Below are 18660 nucleotides of genomic sequence, written 5' to 3'. Positions count from 1 at the left end.
CCTCATCGAAAAATCCTACTGCGTACTACTGCTTCGCTCCCGTGACTATACGTAAAGTAACTATTTACAGTGCCAAGAACATCATCAGATTGTCCTACCACTATAAAATAAACATGTAGGATGATTTTACAGTGCAAAATACCTCATCAGATTGTCCTACCACTATAAAATAAACATGTAGGATGATTTTACAGTGCAAAATACCTCATCAGATTGTCCTACCACTATAAAATAAACATGTAGGATGATTTTACAGTGCAAAATACCTTATATTAAAATAAACAGGATGATTCTACAGTGCAAAATACCTCATCAGATTCTCCTACCACTATAAAATAAACATGTAGGATGATTTTACAGCGCAAAATACCTTATCAGATTGTCCTACCATTATAAAATAAACATGTAGGATGATTTTACAGTGCAAAATACCTTATCAGATTGTCCTACCATTATAAAATAAACATGTAGGATGATTTTACAGTGCAAAATACCTTATCAGATTGTCCTACCACTATAAAATAAACATGTAGGATGATTTTACAGTGCAAAATACCTTATCAGATTGTCCTACCATTATAAAATAAACATGTAGGATGATTTTACAGTGCAAAATACCTTATCAGATTGTCCTACCATTATAAAATAAACATGTAGGATGATTTTACAGTGCAAAATACCTTATCAGATTGTCCTACCACTATAAAATAAACATGTAGGATGATTCTACAGCGCAAAATACCTTATCAGATTGTCCTACCACTATAAAATAAACATGTAGGATGATTCTACAGCGCAAAATACCTTATCAGATTGTCCTACCACTATAAAATAAACATGTAGGATGATTTTACAGCGAAACAATCCTTATTAAAATAAACCTAAGCCAAATTACTACAAAAACATTTTTCAATGGACTTACTTCATTTACAAATTCTCTTCCCTGATCTGAGAGAATTCTCTGGGGACAGCCATGTCTATAAATAAGGGAACAGAGATGTCTTACAACTTCAGCCGCTGTCTTTGTTTTTAAAGGAAAGGCCTCAACCCACTCTGAGAAGTAGTCTGTAGCTGTTAGGATATATTGAAAGCCTTATGCAGTTTTGGGTAATGGACCAGTTAAATCAATTCCAACAAGCTCCCAAACTACAGAAACCTATAAAATGCAAAGTAAGTTTAGTGTGTCTGTGTATGTATTTATATATGTGTGTGTGTTTAATAATATATATATATATATATATATATATATATATATATATATATTTAAACACATAAAATAAAAAAATAAAAATGTTACTAGGTCAAAGACATTTAAGTGTCCGCATCAAAATAAATTTACAAAAGTGGTCTTGTATACATAGAAAGCACATTAAATGAAAGTAAAGTTTCAAATTTATATATGTTGGGAAAATAAAATGTCAAAATGTGGGTGAAATAATGTTCCATTGTGGAACAACATATGCTCTTATCCAGACGTCGTCTCTTTCAGGGAAGACCATGCATTTTCCAACATGACAATGCCAGACCACATACTGCATCAGTTACAACATCATGGCTGCGTAGAAGAAGGATCCGGGTACTGAAATGGCCAGCCTGCAGTCCAGATCTTTCACCCATAGAAAACATTTGGTGCATCAAAGAGAAAGATCTGACAAAGAAGACCTAAGACAGTTGAGCAACTACAGTAGAAGCCTGTATTTTGACAAGAATGGGACAACATTCCTATTCCTAAACTTGAGCCCAGTCCCCAGACGTTTGAAGACTGTTATAAAAAGAAGAGAGGATGCTACACAGTGGTAAACATGGCCTTGTCCCAACTTTTTTGAGATGTGTTGATGCCATGAAATTTAAAATCTAATTTTTTTTTCCTTAAAATGAACAATTTTCTCAGTTTAAACATTTGATATGTCATCTATGTTGTATTCTAAATAAATAATTGAAATTTGAAACTTCCACATCATTGCATTCTGTTTTTATTCACAATTTGTACAGTGTCCCAACTTTTTTTGAATCGGGTTTCTAACAACGGGTTTTAGGTTGAATTTGAGTGCAAATCTACGAAGGTTCTGCCTTTTGGATCTATCATACCCTTATGGGTACGATTCCACTGACAGGAGATTACACAGTGATTCACTTATCTTCCATACCTGTATAAAATAAATATAAAAAAAAAATAAAATAAAAAAAAAGCACAAACCGAGAAAAGAGTAGCCTGAAAAAAGAATGTTTAGTAGAAGTCAGTTTAATGTTTTGTGTGAAATGAAAAAAATAAAAAAATTCAAACATGTCACTAGCATAAGCTGTTTTGTTTAACTTACTTAGATACTCAAGTATTTGTTCACAATAATTTCTAGGCTTTTCAAATTGAGTCATCTGAATAAACAATTGTACATGGAACAATATTGCACAAGTTCCCAGCATTCATTGCTGCTTGAAAACATTTTGTATTCATTATTAAAATATTAGAATTGTTTTAAATTGTATTATCTTAATTTATGCTGCTGCTGTTGTCACTGTCAGTTAGCTGTCATGTGGATCAGAGTTCATATTTTTACTGATTTCAAATTGATTGATCTTCACCATGGTTTGAGAATCGTGTGCTGAGGTATGTGCATCGCATTGCAAATTAAATTAATGCTTGTGCTTATAAGCATAAATGCTTGTCTTCAATTACAAGATACAAGTACTATGTAGAAGGCTTTGAACAATTTACTTTAAATTGATCTATATAATGAGTTTATCTGAAAATCGTACGGACGAGATGATACACGACACGATTTTACAACCTGCGAATTCCAGAAGCAATCGCACGAAGTTGATAGACGCGTTCGACTTGAAGCACCGCTGCACGCACAGAAGGATCACTGTATGACATTAAAGTACCGCGAGAGCGAAGAGCACACATATCCAAAGCATTCGAATCGCTCTCGCGGTACTTTGATGTCATACAGGTGATCATTCTGTGCAGCGCTGCTTCAAGTCGAACGCGCCTAATATAACTGCTCTACCTCTCTCATAACTGCATATAAAATATTGATACGAGCCGTTACTGTTTCCTACACGTAACTTACAGGTTATTTTTCAGCGATAGGAAACCGGGATGTTTGGTCACCCTGTGTGTGTGTGTTCTTGTATATGGTTTCTGAAATAGGAATCTGAAATCTGAAATAGGTTATACAATGTAAACATGGTTTGTGAGGACAATTTCTGTGCCCTCGTAAACCAAATGGCTTTAAAAAATACTATACGGTGTTTAATAGAAATTTTAAACATGCATTTTCCGTGATGGATAGAGGTAGTGTATGGGGATATGAGTCCCTGTAAACAACATTATCTTGTGTGAGAGAGAGAGCGAGAGAGAGAGAGAGAGAAATAAAAAGGCATTGGAACACGTTGCTAGAAACATCACACAGCGCTCGCTGTTCATGTCAGACTTCAGCGAGTTTATCCTCCTGGTCAATAGTCCACAATCGCCGTGGCGCTGCCGTCTTTGCGTTTCTTCTTCTGTGGTTTTCCTAGTTCGTGATTGGTCAACTTCAAAGAAATCAACAAATTGGCTCGTTCAACCGCACACATGTCACAAATTCAAACCGATAGCTCACAAACTTTTTAGACATGTTTAAAAATGATCGGGAGGTCGGGAAGTGCTCGTAAGGCACTCTGCTCGGCTCGTAATTCATCGCAAATGATACGAGCCGCGACCATACGAGCATACGCGATTGCCACACGATTGAGAAAAAAAAAAAAAAAAAAAAAAAAAAATCACATGCGAACTCGTACGACAGCAAAAATCGCACCGTGTACGCCCGCCTTTACATGAAGAAATCCACGCCCGAGTAGTAAAAAATTATGGGCGTGTTGTTCAGCGTGACAAAAATGACGCAATATCGATGTGCGCATGCGCGGTAAGCCCTTGTAGGAAAATCTGACGGGTAGGATAAAATGTCAGGACACCAGCTGCGGAGAAAACGCGCTCTGATGGCACAGACGTTGTCGGGACACCAAAATAACGGTGTGCTAAGCGAATAAGTTTTGTGAAGCGCTTCGTGTTTTCGTTTTACCACTGAATGGGATCCTCATCTGGTGTAATACATGGCTCCAGCAAGAACCATTCCCACTCGTCTCGGCTGGACTCTCTGTAATCACCGCTGAAGAACTGGCTCAGCCTTTTCCGACGAGTGGGCATTGCATCCTCTTCATCGTGGGTGACGGCGGCTGCATCTGCATCACTCGTATCAAGGAAAATGTTCAGATAATGTTAAAAAAAGTTTTTTTTCTTACTTCTCTCATGTTTTCATCGAGAAACCTGAGATGTTTGTGTCTAGGGCAGACGCGAGAAGAGGATTTTTCACTGCATTCTCCAAGTTAGCGGTGTTTATTCGTTGCTTGAGAGATGCAGCAACAATGTTCTTGAATTTGGTCACTTTCTGTGATTCTCCACGGCATATTTGAAGTACTGTAGAAGGCCGCAGTTGTTAGGGGCCATTCACATATCGCTTCTTTTGCGTGCTCAAGTTCGTTATTTCCAATGTAGGTGCGCGGTATGAGCGCTCATAATGGAGGAGACGCAGTCGCGATGCGCACGCGGTGCGACGCGGCCATTTTTTCCAGGCGCTTCCGCACCGCATCGAGTTAAAAACATGTCAACTTTTCAGAATGTCGCAAGTGCACCGCAGGTCATGTGACAAGAACTAAACATTCAGCTTCATCCTTTCCCGTAACAACGTTGAAAGCTCAGACAAGATCAAGGAACAGCTGATAATAGCTGTATATGGATTGCCATTTTGAAATAAATTTAGTAGCAGAGCTACTGAAAGCAATTTTTTGTGCTGCAAATCCATTTATCCTTTGCTGAAATTTCCGCGTCTTCATGGAGAGAGCGCGTCATTGTTACTTAGCAACGGCAGACGCCTCAGGAGCGCTTCTGCCCGAGCACTTTGGAAAGAAGGAGAAAGCGGCGAGCCTAGCGTTTTCCACGTGTTTTTAGGTGTGATGTGAACGGCCCCTTATTCATTCATTAATTATTTTTTGCTTGCATACATCTTCAAATATGCCGTAGAGAATCACAGAAAGTGACCAAATTAGGTTATGTGAACTTTTTTTTTTGTTGCAAAATTCGAATATTTTTATTTATCGAATAATTAGAGCAGAACGAATATTCGAATGTTCGACTATCCGTGCACACCCCTAGTGGAACCCCTCTCATATATATATATATATATATATATATATATATATATATATATATATATATATATATATATATATATATATTTACTATTACAGCTGTCGAGATTAACGAATCGTGGAAGTGTTACAGCATTATTTTTTCGATCTTTTCCCATCACATGAAAGGCTGCAGTGATGAGCATTGGGTAGACAGAGTCTGTTTATTGCGTGAATGCAGTGATCTCGTCATTATTGCAACACGTTTTCTCTCACAAAATGCTTTCACCACAACTAACAGCAAACACATGAATCCACCACATGAATACAGTAAGAGCTTTGTTGTGCAGCATAACAGCGTCATTCATTGTAACGGCAGTTTAGGCAAGTGTGCAGATATACTCGCGATGTGTGACAGCTCCGAAAAAATAAAGGGAGCGTTCTTTGATCGCTCTCTGTAATTAAATCACAATTTAAATAACAGATTTGTTTCATGCTACTAAGAGAAACAATGTGAAGTTGATCGTTTAGTCACTGGCTTGATTCACTGATGCATAAACAGTATTAAACGATTTAGAAAGAAAGTCTGTGTGAACTTGAATTAGCTACACATCAGAAATCACTGATCACAGATCAGACATTAATGAACACTGTTACTCACTGTTTGTGGCGGTGCTGTCGAATCCATACCATAAAAGTCTGTTTGTAACACCTGTGCTGACATTGCGACTGAATTATATGTAAATATTTGGGTGGGTAAAGCAGAGAAAGGGGAGGTAACATTTCTCCTTATAACGTCACAAGGAGGAGATTCAAGATCAACCCGTTTGAGCTTCCATTTTCTCAAAGGCAGAGAAAGATAGCAAAATCTTGATTTACACTGATTAAAATTTCTAGAAACTTGGGGACCATATACAGGCTAGGGGAACTAATATTAATGTTAAAAAACCTCAGAAAGTGAAATGTTCATGTCATAGGACCTTTAATTTGAATGTAATTTATTCCCGTCATGGCAAAACATTGCTCTTTCTATTATTATCAATATTAAACAAAGACTGCATTTATTTTTCATTTATAAATTTCACATTATAAATGTCTTTACTTTTTATCAATTTAATGCACCCTTACTAAAAACTATTTATTAAATGTATTCTCTGACCTTAAATATTTTAATGGCAGTGTACATTAAAATAACAATTTCTGTTTATATAAAGTGAGTATTGCAAATACTGGAACATATTCTAATTAACCAGTAACAGAATAAGTTGTATTTTGGGAAGTGCAGATCATTCTTATAAAATTATTAAACCCTTAGTCGATGCTGGACAAATTTAGTAAATAAATAACTCTGACATTGAAAAATAGCTTCAACTAAGAGAAAAAAAAAAAGACTTCAACACAATGAAAACAATCAGCACAACTAGGCATGGGCTGGAATGAGATTTTGATGGTATGATAACCTAAAGAAAAAATATCACGGTTTCACGGTATTGTTGTTACAGCTCTGAAATGTGTGTTTGTTTGTTTTTTTTAATGACTGGGTAAAAAATAAATAAATAAATAAATAAATTCCCACTGGACACAATATATTTTGTTTTTGAGCAACATACAGAATATTAGAAACAGCAGAATTTGTTACTTTTTTCCTTTGATTTGTTTCCTAAAAAAAAAGAATGAAATCTTTATTTAACCTAAATCTGTAATTACAGTTATTTAATTTTAGATATATAATTAATATACATCTCATTTATATCATTTCATATAATTGTGTTATATAATAATAATAATCATACATATAATTTTATTTAATAACAACAACTCAATTTTAAGCAAAAACAGAATGTTGACAAGCTTTGTGAAATTATACCAAATAAACTTTTCAGAAGACAGTCAGTTTCCTTCAGAAACATATTCATATAAACGCCCAAATCAATATTGAGGATTTTTTTCCATTAGTTTGTAAATCATAAACAGTGAGTTATCTGCCTGCTACAGAATTTTTCTCTGTGCGTCTGTCTTCAGTAGGGATGCAACAATACCATTTTTTCAGAACCCATCCGAATCCCAAAAATTCTGAGTATCTGCCGATACCAATCCAATCCAAGACCAGCAGTTCTTTTTTATTCAATATAGAATTTATATGCTTCTCTGTGTTGACCTGATCATCACTCGTGTTAATCACAATCAACTAAATATACACAACTTCATTTTAATGAAAAATTAACGAATTAAAAAATACATAATCATAAACGATTACAAAAATATTATTATAAACTAGATAATTCAGCAGCAAAAGATACTCTTGATTCTAGAAAAATCATGGGAGCACAATTTATCAAATCTATTGAAATGTTTTATTTACAAATAAAAGTGAATAAGTCTAAAATCTGGTAAAATGTTACATTGCTCTCTGAATTTTAGTTAAAATACATTGAAAAAACAAATATATACATTTACATTAGAGGTCGACCGATATATCAGGCAGAGATTTGTCTTTTTTTTTTAAATATATATCGGCATCTGCCAATATCCGTGTTAAGTAGCGGCGATTTAGGGGCTGTTTACACCTGGCCACTTCATGCATTTTCTCAGATCAGATAGCTATCTGATTTATCAAAACGGTTCCATTTACACCTGGTCACATGAATGTGTTTTTGCGAAACGGATTTAAATCCGATCTTCAATTCCTGCGCTATATGCAGATTTAATGGCGTGCACGTCACCGAAAGCAACAGATATGAGCTGCATTTTATTGATCATCAGCTAAAATTTCAAAATCAAAGACCGCAATAAGAGAGAGCGGCAACAGCACTGGTAAGATCATTTCGTTTCTCTACTATTAATGATGATGATTGTGTGTTAAGCGTTCGCGACTTACTTTCACTTTGATTTGCGATAGTTTGCACGTTGGTTTAATGAATATATGCTCAGCTTCTCATCTGGTGGTGCGTGTTCCAGTAGCGTCGTCATATCTGGCTATAACATTACATATAGCCTATAACACACCCTCACACGTTTATTTTTTTAGCATTTTGGGGAGGAGTACAATTTACATATGTGGTTTTAACAACCAGATGCATTTACACTTGAACCTCCTGAAGTGGTTTGAGCGATCGGATTCAAATCCGTCTCAAATGCGTTTCGGAGGGCATTTACACCTGGTCTTTTCACGATCGGATAGCTATCCGATCTGAGAAAACGCATGAAGTGGCCAGGTGTAAACGGCCCCTTAAAGTCAGGCACGTTGGCGGCCAAGCCCCGTGTTATTGGTGCTGTGGAAAGTGCTGCTGCTGCCGCATGTGACGGACCCCAAGCCAAAACTTTTGTAAGATTCAACAACAGTCCTGGGAGATAAATGTAGTCAGAGAATTTCACTCTGTAAACGGGGTGGAGAAGTTGGCAGCTCTCACAAACACTGCAGCGTGATTGAGGGCTCGTAACGCTCATAGACAGTACCGCGCTTGGAGAGACAGCTGTCCTGGAGCTGCCCAGAACGGTGAATGACATTTGTTCGGAAGCATGGTTTGATGCCGACAATAGCCAGGTTTCCATCCAACTCATTTGCATTTAGGGAAGTAAATATTCAATAATTTCCATGATCGGTCGTTGTTTAAATGAACGATCAATTAATAACCTTAATGCTGCAAAATGCATCTGCAGCGGCAGTGCTTTAAGTGGGCCGGTACGCACCGGTACTCAGTACCGCCACTTCCAAATATAGCTCTTGAGCGTACCGCCACCTCCCCGTGCGCCCAGAACGTGCTTTTAGCGTACCGGTACGCTCATTTGGACATCTGTTTTAATAGAGGTTACAATCTTTTGCCTGCGCTGCCGCTTTTCAGAGCGCCTTTCACAATGCACGCTTCCTAATTCGTCCCACCAAGAGCAGAGACTACATTACCCATACACCCTTGAGTTTCACAAGTGATAAGCGCATGCGTCGCTTTTGCAGCTGTCAATAACAATACAACGTGTCCGGAGGAAGTGTGTGAAACGCACATACTGTCATACTCGGCTAAGTAAAAATTTAAATACAGTGAACAACACTTAATATGCTCTCCTGGCTTCAGACTCTGAGTACTATCAAAACACGGTCAGAATCATATGACTCGCTGGCTAACACCCAACCAAGCCTGATTATTATTCCTGAAGGTCAGATGCAAGCTAATGAAGTAATGCAGTAGCTCTTTCAGGTAGGGTGACCAGACGTCCCGAAAAATTCGGGACAGTCCCGAAATCTAAACTGTTGTCCCGAATCCCGAATCTGGCCCCAATTGTCCCGAAAATTATACTAAAGCAAAATCTTGAGTAGTTATTGTCTGATAAACATTAAAACTGTCTGCGGAGGTTGAGTCATCCTGCAACTAGCCCCGCCGGCTGCTCATTGGCTGAAGCATCTTTTTTCTAAGTTCTAAAAAAAATACCGTAGGCGGCTAGGCACGAATTTAGATATTAATTTATCTAATTAATCTATATGCACAAAGACAATACGACCTTTTTGTCCCCTTTTTGTCCCCTTTTTGTTTTAAATCTTGATGAAGAGAGCGCAAGTTGCTGCAGCTGCTAGGAGGACAGTGATGCACGCGTACAGGAGTGATTGACAGTTCGCGGCACTGTGTACAAAAAATAAGTTTAAGCTCATTAGCGTTAGTGTTACAGAAAGGTCTGATTTACGCACTGTTACAACAGTCATTGTTTTTTTTTTTTACAATGACATTTGAGTTCATGATTTTAATGTTGTTGTTTCTTGTGGCAGACTAAAGAGTAATGACAGACGGTTGATCTTTGAATAAAAATGTGTTTAGTTAAGGTTTGAAATTCATTATCTTTTATTATAGGCTACGAAGTCTAATATCATATATATATATATATATATATAGGCTATACAGAGATTAATATTGCCACAACAAAAAAAGTGTGTTTGTGGACAACAGGTGACATGGCTGTGCCAAGAACATGCATTGTTGAGAATTCAAGAGCAATATTCAGTCAAAAGGGGCACAGCTTGATTAATATGGGATTTAAATGCTGCCATGATTCAAAACTGAAAATACAGGTCTGAAAAGTTGAAACTAAGTGTTCGAAAACTCAAAATCTTACAAAAAAAAGTTTTGCAAGATCGAAAAATAAGATTTGCAAGCTTGCAAAATGTAAAAAAAATAAAAATATCTCTGCAAACATTATGTTGTTTTTTAGATTTCCTTCTTCAGAACTGCAACATTTTTTTACGATCTTGCGCAAATAAATTTTCAGAGTTTCAAATTTGTCAGTGTTCTCCCACTGTATTAGATTGTTTTCCAGGTTTGAAACCTTGTAAATGGTGATCTGAAAACTGGTGTGCGAATGTGTGAATTTTTTTTTTGAAACTCTGAAAACAGAGCTTTGCAGGCTTGCAAAGTGGTAAAAAAAATTACATCTCTTCAAACGTAATTTTGTTTTTGAGTTTTCCCTCTTCAGAAGTGCAACACTCTTTTTAATGGTGTTGTGCAATCATTTTTTCAGAGTTTCGAATTTGTCACTGTTCTCCCAGTGTATAGTTTGTTTTCAAGATTTGAAACCTTGTAAATAGTGATCTGAAAACTGGTGTGCGAATAGGTGAAAAAAAGTTTTGAAACTCTGAAAACTGAGGTTCGAAAGGGCGAAACTTATTACATTACATTAGCACTCCTATTGCAGACTATTTTTTCAGAGCTGAGTTTACAACACCCACTTTGCGGAGATACGCACACACAGTTGCGAGCTTGCGTCTCACGTGATTTGTGGCAGTGTTGTCACGCAGCTCTGCTCTGAAACTCTGAAACTCAGACTGAGGGAAAATGAAGCTTCGCAACCTCACAACTAAAAAAAAGCCTGGAGGGAGGGCCTTCTGCTCTTGGCCAATGCTTTGCTGTCTGCTGACGTACAGTCCAATCACAAGTCGTATTTACTGGAAAGGTGGGATTGACCGACTGCTTCGCCAATGACAAAAGCGCACAGGATACGCAAACAGAGGATGCACAGATTTCTGTCCACAAGGCGGTCCCGTCGCGGTCCAGTTCTAAAATAAAGGTTTACCCACTTGTCGCTGAAATTCACCATACAATTGCCAGTAGCCACTGAGTTTACCACTGATAGACCGGCGGTGCATCAGTATGTACACACTCACCTCACTTTCCTCACGCAGCGAACGATTCACTTTCCTCACGACTCACTTTCCTCACGCAGTGGACCACTGACTCTCTCTTCATGTAGAGACCGAATATTACACTTAAAGTGACTTCAATAGTGCATCCAAAAGAATATTTAGATATTATATTGAAATATTCAGAAAGGTGTACAGTGTATTTTTTACTTTTATTAAAATATTTCAGTAAAATTATAAATAATTGCCTATTACAAATTTATGAATGCATGGTTAACTTTTTTCTGCAATCACTATAGGCTATATGTATTGAGACGTTTTAAAATCTATATTTTGTAAAAATAAACCTGAATTATAATCTAAACATCTGTATTTTCATTTATTATATATATATATATATATATATATATATAACATAAATAAGTAGGCTAATAAATATATAATGTTTAAAACATATGATAAACTATTTGTTCTCCACCACATGCTAAAATTGATACTGTGTGTGAGTGAAAGAGAGTGCTTTCTGCATTGAGGATATTCTGTAGTCTCAGACCTTCGTTTGGGTAAATCTTTACTGGATTGTCTGTACCCAATCCTTATCTTCAAGAATCGGCTTAAAACACATCTCTTCCAAATGTATTTGACCTTCTAACTTTAACACTCACTATTCTTAAAAAAAGAATAATATTAAGCTTTCTATTATTTTGTATTCTATCGGTTTTCTTTTATTATACAATTAACAAAGGCAAAAATGACCTCTAACTCTAGCTTGCTCTATTCTTTTTCTATTCTATCTGTTATCAGTATTTCTTTATTATATTATTTAAAAGCCTTTGTTACGTGTAAGCTAACTGAGACTTGCTATAGCACTTGTATATTTGTTGTTTTTTATTGCTTCCATTGTCCTCATACGCTGTTTGTGACGGATTGAGAGACGATAGAGCTGACATTTTGAGTCACCGACTTTGCAAAAACCCAACAAAAACACGTCCTAAGAGTCCAAAAGCATTCACTTCGCAATTAATAAATACAGTTAGAATGTCCTTATAATTTAAGTCATGAAAAAAATGGTGTACGTTTTTATATTCATTGAACACTAATTATTGAGTATCAGCACGTGCGCGAGCAAAATGTGCTATTAATTTTATAGCTACAACAGTGCATAGGAGCGCAACCGCCGAGCGCTTTGGAAAGAAGGAGAAAGCAACGCGTATTTAGGCGCGACATGTGAACGGCCCTTAACACGGTGTTTTGTTCCTTGAATTCATCAGATTTTCAACGAATCAAGTGAGCCAGTGATTCAACAGTCCATTCAAATGGACTCTTTTGTTTCCTTTCTAATAGAATCAGGCGTTTTGAACGAAAAGTTTGATTTGAACGATTCAATAAATAGCCTACTTAAAACCATGGTTTTGCTGTCACCTACTGGCGTTTTTATTGTCATCATTATTTATCAATGACAGGCCTAAACCAGACAAGGTGCAAGTGTGTATACTGATGCACCGCCGGTCTATCAGTGGTAAACTCAGTGGCTACTGGCAATTGTATGGTGAATTTCAGCGACAAGTGGGTAACCTTTATCTTAGAACTGGACCGCGACGGGACCGCCTTGTGGACAGAAATCTGTGCATCCTCTGTTTGCGTATCCTGTGCGCTTTTGTCATTGGCGGAGCAGTCGGTCAATCCCACCTTTCCAGTAAATACGACTTGTGATTGGACTGTACGTCAGCAGACAGCAAAGCATTGGCCAAGAGCAGAAGGCCCTCCCTCCAGGCTTTTTTTATTTGCGAGGTTGCGAAGCTTCATTTTCGCTCAGTCTGAGTTTCAGAGTTTCAGAGCAGAGCTGCGTGACAACACTGCCACAAATCACGTGAGACGCAAGCTCGCAACTGTGTGTGCGTATCTCCGCAAAGTGGGTGTTGTAAACTCAGCTCTGAAAAAATAGTCTGCAATAGGAGTGCAAATGTAATGTAATAAGTTTCGCCCTTTCGAACCTCAGTTTTCAGAGTTTCAAAACTTTTTTTCACCTATTCGCACACCAGTTTTCAGATCACTATTTACAAGGTTTCAAATCTTGAAAACAAACTATACACTGGGAGAACAGTGACAAATTCAAAACTCTAAAAAAAATGATTGCACAACACCATTAAAAAGAGTATTGCACTTCTGAAGAGGGAAAACTCAAAAACAAAATTACGTTTGAAGAGATGTAATTTTTTTTTACCACTTTGAAAGCCTGCAAAGCTCTGTTTTCAGAGTTTCAAAAAAAAAATTCACACATTCGCACACCAGTTTTCAGATCACCATTTACAAGGTTTCAAACCTGGAAAACAATCTAATACATTGGGAGAACACTGACAAATTTGAAACTCTGAAAATTTATTTGCGCAACATCGTAAAAAAATGTTGCAGTTCTGAAGAAGGAAATCTAAAAAACAACAATGTTTGCAGAGATATTTTTATTTTTTTTTACATTTTGCAAGCTTGCAAATCTTATTTTTCGATCTTGCAAAACTTTTTTTTGTAAGATTTTGAGTTTTCGAACACTTAGTTTCAACCTTTCAGACCTGTATTTTCAGTTTTGAATCATGGCAGGATTTAAATCCCATAGATTAAATGCTCAGGTACTCTGCACTGCTCTTCAGCACTCCACTCTCCTCCAGGGTTTCTCTCAGAGATCATACTACAAACTCAAACAGTCTAGACACTAGCTAAGAACTTGACATGAGGATTTTAAGGAGAGAGAGAAAGCACTCACTTGCACTAAATTGCATTTTTAGCTGAGGTAAAACAGAAATAAATCCTCTGAGGCCTCTTTACCATCTGCTAAGCCACCATGAAAAAAAAAAATCCTCAGACAAAGCCCCACTCTCTCTCTCTCTACACACACACACACACACGCACGTGCAGAAAACAACTGTTCTGGAATCAAACAATGTGCATCACTCATTCAAACACACCACAAACGCTCCAATTCTTTCATGCACACAATAATTAACAACTACAAAGCTCCAAACATTTAACGTGTATAAAGAGCAACTGATTTTCTTTCATTTTTTAATTAATTAAATTTTTTGTATACTATATATATATTTTCTACCCATTCAATTGATTATTCAGACACATTCTCACAATTTCTATTAATCTGTGATCCACCCTGACAGCATGACTATGGTGACATTTATTTACAAAAATGGAATTAGTTAAATACATCAAGAAACCCAAATTGTAATACAAATTAAGCTGATTATTGATGATTAGAAGATGGGTTTCAACGTCATTCTAAGTTCCTGACATACTTTTAGGAAATAAGATCAAAGCTGTCGAACAAACATCCATACCAAGCATTCCAAACTGGGGTTAGAAAAATGCCACATACAGATATTTTGGGTCTTAATCTTAATGAGTCTTAATGAGATTGGAATCTTAAGAGCAACATATTCTTTCTTTCTTTTTTTTTTTAGGTAATACAGGAGCTAAAGAACGTTTAAAGTGCTATCTTAGCTAATGGACTTTGATATTACAGACTGAAATATACGTCACCCTCACACTTTGCTCCACTTATCTCTCCTATGGGATCATTTGTCCTTTTTGGTCATTGTCTGTGAAAACAGGAAGGTCCATATTCAACAGAAGAGGAAGAGGACACAAATGCACACAAAAAGAGGTGTGTCTTTGTGATTTCTGTGTGTTAGTTAACCTCTTCTTTTTGTAGAAAAACCACTTAACTTAAAATTTAATATTAAAACAATATTTGATAAACGTATTGTCATTGTGCAGTTTCTCTCTAGAAAGTTAAGCAAAACCGTTTAAACATCTATAATTGTATTAGTAGATTATGAGGAAAAAGAGTGCTTTGCAGGTAAAAGACGGTTAAAAATGGTAACAAGATTCAAAATACTTTTCAGAATATTTCTGTTGCACTTATTTCTAAGCCTAAACAATAAAGCACAAAAAAAAGAAAGAAAAAAGAAAATGACGTCAATAAGTTGTCAGTTTAGTTTGGCTGTCAAAAGCAAACACACTCATCCATTCCAAAAAAATATAAAATTAACCTAGGAGGAGTCTCTGATGATAATACTCGATTCAACTTTCCTGTTCAAGACATAACTGGAACAGTCCTCGAAGAAATTACTACAAAGAGTATTATCAAACATATATTTCGTTAAATAAATAAATAAAAGTAATTAAAAATATGACTCGTTACTGAAAATATTGGCCATAGTGAAGTGGTAATGAAAACTAAGATTGTATCATAATCAACTCTACTATGTGTAAAGCTACGCTATAATCAAACAAAAGCTGCTTTAACCACCAACTTCTACTCAAACACAACGACATTTAATCGCTTAAATGCGTACTATACATATCACAATATGAATAAAATGACAATGTCAAACTGCTGAGAAGGTCTGGAAAACAGCTGGAGTCTCCAAACAATACACTGGCTGCTTTAGCTAGTCAGACTAGCTGTTCAGCACAGCATCGCTGTCAACCAGCCACTCAAACGGCAGTCGTGTAAAAGCTACAACATTATCAGGCTTTCTTTAACGTACATCAAGTTCCAAAAACAATATCAAGTCTGGAAACCGTGAATGGTTCTGCGATAAACATGATCAGTGGAGTTTTCTTACCAGCTGCCTTCAAGCACTTCCCCTACAGCATCCGCCATTGCTGTGGTGACGGTCCACGTCAAACTGTGTCGTAAATAACAGCGTCTCGTCGCTACGACTACACGCACGCGCTTAGCGCAAGTCTAGACGCGACGTAGAACCAGTCTATGCGTAGAACCTAGTACGCGACAATCAGCGAAACTGTGTATTCTACAAGAGCGAGATTTTTAGCTTAATAAGTTAAAAATAAGTGTTCTAAACCCGCTCGTTTCGACACTTATTAGTATGACACTTGTTGCCTGCTTCCTAAATAAACCAATCGTTATTTTTTGTTGTGCATGTTTCCTAGTCCTCTTGCTGTTGAATTTGGTTTGGAATAAATAAAATAAAAGACTTTTTGTTGAATCTAGAGTATTTAATTAGCCTAATAAAAGTAATTTATTGTGAAAAGTACTACATTATATTTTTGTTTTATCTTATGCACATTAAATATGGTAAACAGAATCTCAAACGTGTGTGCCTGACGTGAGAACTAATGATCACTGTTTTCATGCATCAAACACACACAATTATGACTTTCATCAGGTTGCATGAATTACTGTCATATTCACTTTGTGTATAGTTTTTGAATTGTCATTTTTGGATGTCCCATACACTTTCATTATATAAAGATTTTTTTCTTTTCTAAAACTCTTAGTTTGTGTTCATCTGATGAATGAAAGTCATATGATGGCATTAGGGTGGAAAGGATGGAGTTTCCTTTTAATCCCTTTCTCTGTATTTTTCCGCTGTTTCATTTGAATTGTTGTTGTTGAACTAAATATACATGTTTGACCTGTGCCAGTGCATTTTTCCATTCTCTCCCTTTAACCATTCTTCTGTATGTCAGAAAAATGTATTTCTACTGTTTTAATACTTGAGTACAATTTAAAGTTGTACTTTTTTACTTTTACTCAAGTATGTTTTGGACCAGATACTTGTACTTTTAATTGAGTAAAATTTTTACTGAGTACTTGTACTTTCACTTGAGTTAAATTTTTGAGTACTTTTTACACCTCTCTGTGTGTGTGTATGTGTGTGTGTGTGTGTGTGTGTGTGTGTGTGTGTGTGTGTGTGTGAAGGCCTATATATATATATATGTTTGTATGTACTTTGATTAAAACTAATTCCATTGATGTAAGACAAAATTGCTACTATTTTGCCCATTTCTTGCATCATCAGTAGCTGCTCCATCATACTTCAACCTTTGAAGGGTTTTTGAAAGGATTTGTAAATATTTATTATTTCATCCATCCATCCAAAAATATCAATAAAAAATGCCTGTTGTATAAAGAACATCTGACTACTCTGCAGATACATTTTAGCAATGAGGAGAAATCAACTTCAAGTTAGGCTTCTATCAACATGGCTCAGTAGGTACTTTTGCCTTAAAAAAAAAAAAATACTTTGTTTTTATTATAGGCAATCATGACGATGCTCTTCACAACATCTAGACTTTAACGCAAAGAACTGTGGAAAGATAGATGTTGGCAAGACAAAAGAGTAACCTATTTTAAAGACCACATTTGTTAAATGAGTTTTTTATACTTTTGATGTCAAGGGTTGCGTGCAAATACTCACTTACTGATTTTTAATAGATTTTTTTACCCTGGCAAAAAGTGAGGAGGCATGCCCTCCTCGCAGGATCTTACGGGAAGCACTTGTGCCTGCTAAGACCCAACACTGTTCACTTATGATGTCTATAACATTTGTGAAAAGAACTCTAAAGAGCCCATACAAATGGAGAAGTAATGGTCAGTGCCTTGTTTTTGTCATTTTAACTCTCAGAATTATTCAGAAATTGAAACAAAGATGTATAAGATTAATACCTGTACATACATAATTGTCTACATTATATATTGTTTTTTTATGCTTTTTTGTATATTTTTATATTATACTGTCTGTGTCCTGTCTTGTCACTGTCTTTCTGTTGAAGTGTTGAGCTTCTGTCACTAAAACTTAAAATGTTTTACTTATTAAGAACAATACACATTAATATTGGACTTAAAAATGTGCAAGCCAAAATAGCCATTTTCATCTGCTGTCCCTTGGCATGTAGTGCTGGTCATGCTTTTAACCAAAAAGCACATTTAATAAACATTAAATACAAGTAATTACAAATGAAAGTAATTTTAATCAAAACACAAAACCAAACTGGCTTTATGAATAATTGTGGGCAACTCATTTGTTTATTTGATATTATCATACATTAATATTACACATGTAAACTTTTCCAACATCACATTTTCCCCTCTCATTGCATTTATTTATTTTTACTTGAGGGTTTTTTTTTTTTTTTTTTTTTTGGACATTTACTTTCAACAGATCAAGCACAACAAATTCATTTTTAATGTTTAGGTGGTGCCACTTAGCTTATACACAGGCACACACACACACAACTAGTTTGGACTCTATAGTACTGTCCTCCATATACACAAATATACAGTATGTATTTAAGAGCATGCCACTTCAACTTTAGAAGTTCCCTAATATCTCAAGACTACAAATTAATGCAAAATTTAAACAAAAGACCAGGAAGGACAAACTTAGTTGCCAAATGTAAGGTGTTTCTTTTATTTTCTTGCATTAAGATTTAAAAAGAATGGAGCAATTCTTCAAAAATACGCCTCAATTACATTTTTATTTCACAGAGAATCTAAACTAAATAAAAACAGCAGTTTGTAACGTGCAGTTTGGAAGATAAAATGAGAGGAATGCAAT

The 18660-nt window shown here is 36.0% G+C and overlaps 1 protein-coding gene across 2 annotated transcripts in view; it reads right to left on the bottom strand.

Moving 5' to 3' along the window:
- The window catches only part of LOC132161221 (TBC1 domain family member 23-like), a 34751-nt gene extending 18697 nt beyond the window's left edge, over nt 1–16054 (bottom strand). For both annotated transcript variants that reach the window (XM_059571119.1, XM_059571120.1), the window contains exon 1: nt 15922–16054. In XM_059571119.1, coding sequence (XP_059427102.1) covers nt 15922–15959 — 38 coding nt within the window. In that variant the 5' untranslated portion in view covers nt 15960–16054. The remainder of the gene's footprint in view (nt 1–15921) is intronic.
- Between the last annotated feature and the right edge of the window lie 2606 nt (nt 16055–18660).

Source organism: Carassius carassius, chromosome 17, assembly GCF_963082965.1.
Source record: "Carassius carassius chromosome 17, fCarCar2.1, whole genome shotgun sequence".
Classification (NCBI taxonomy): Eukaryota; Metazoa; Chordata; class Actinopteri; order Cypriniformes; family Cyprinidae; genus Carassius; species Carassius carassius.
This window is presented reverse-complemented; position numbering and strand designations above follow the sequence as displayed.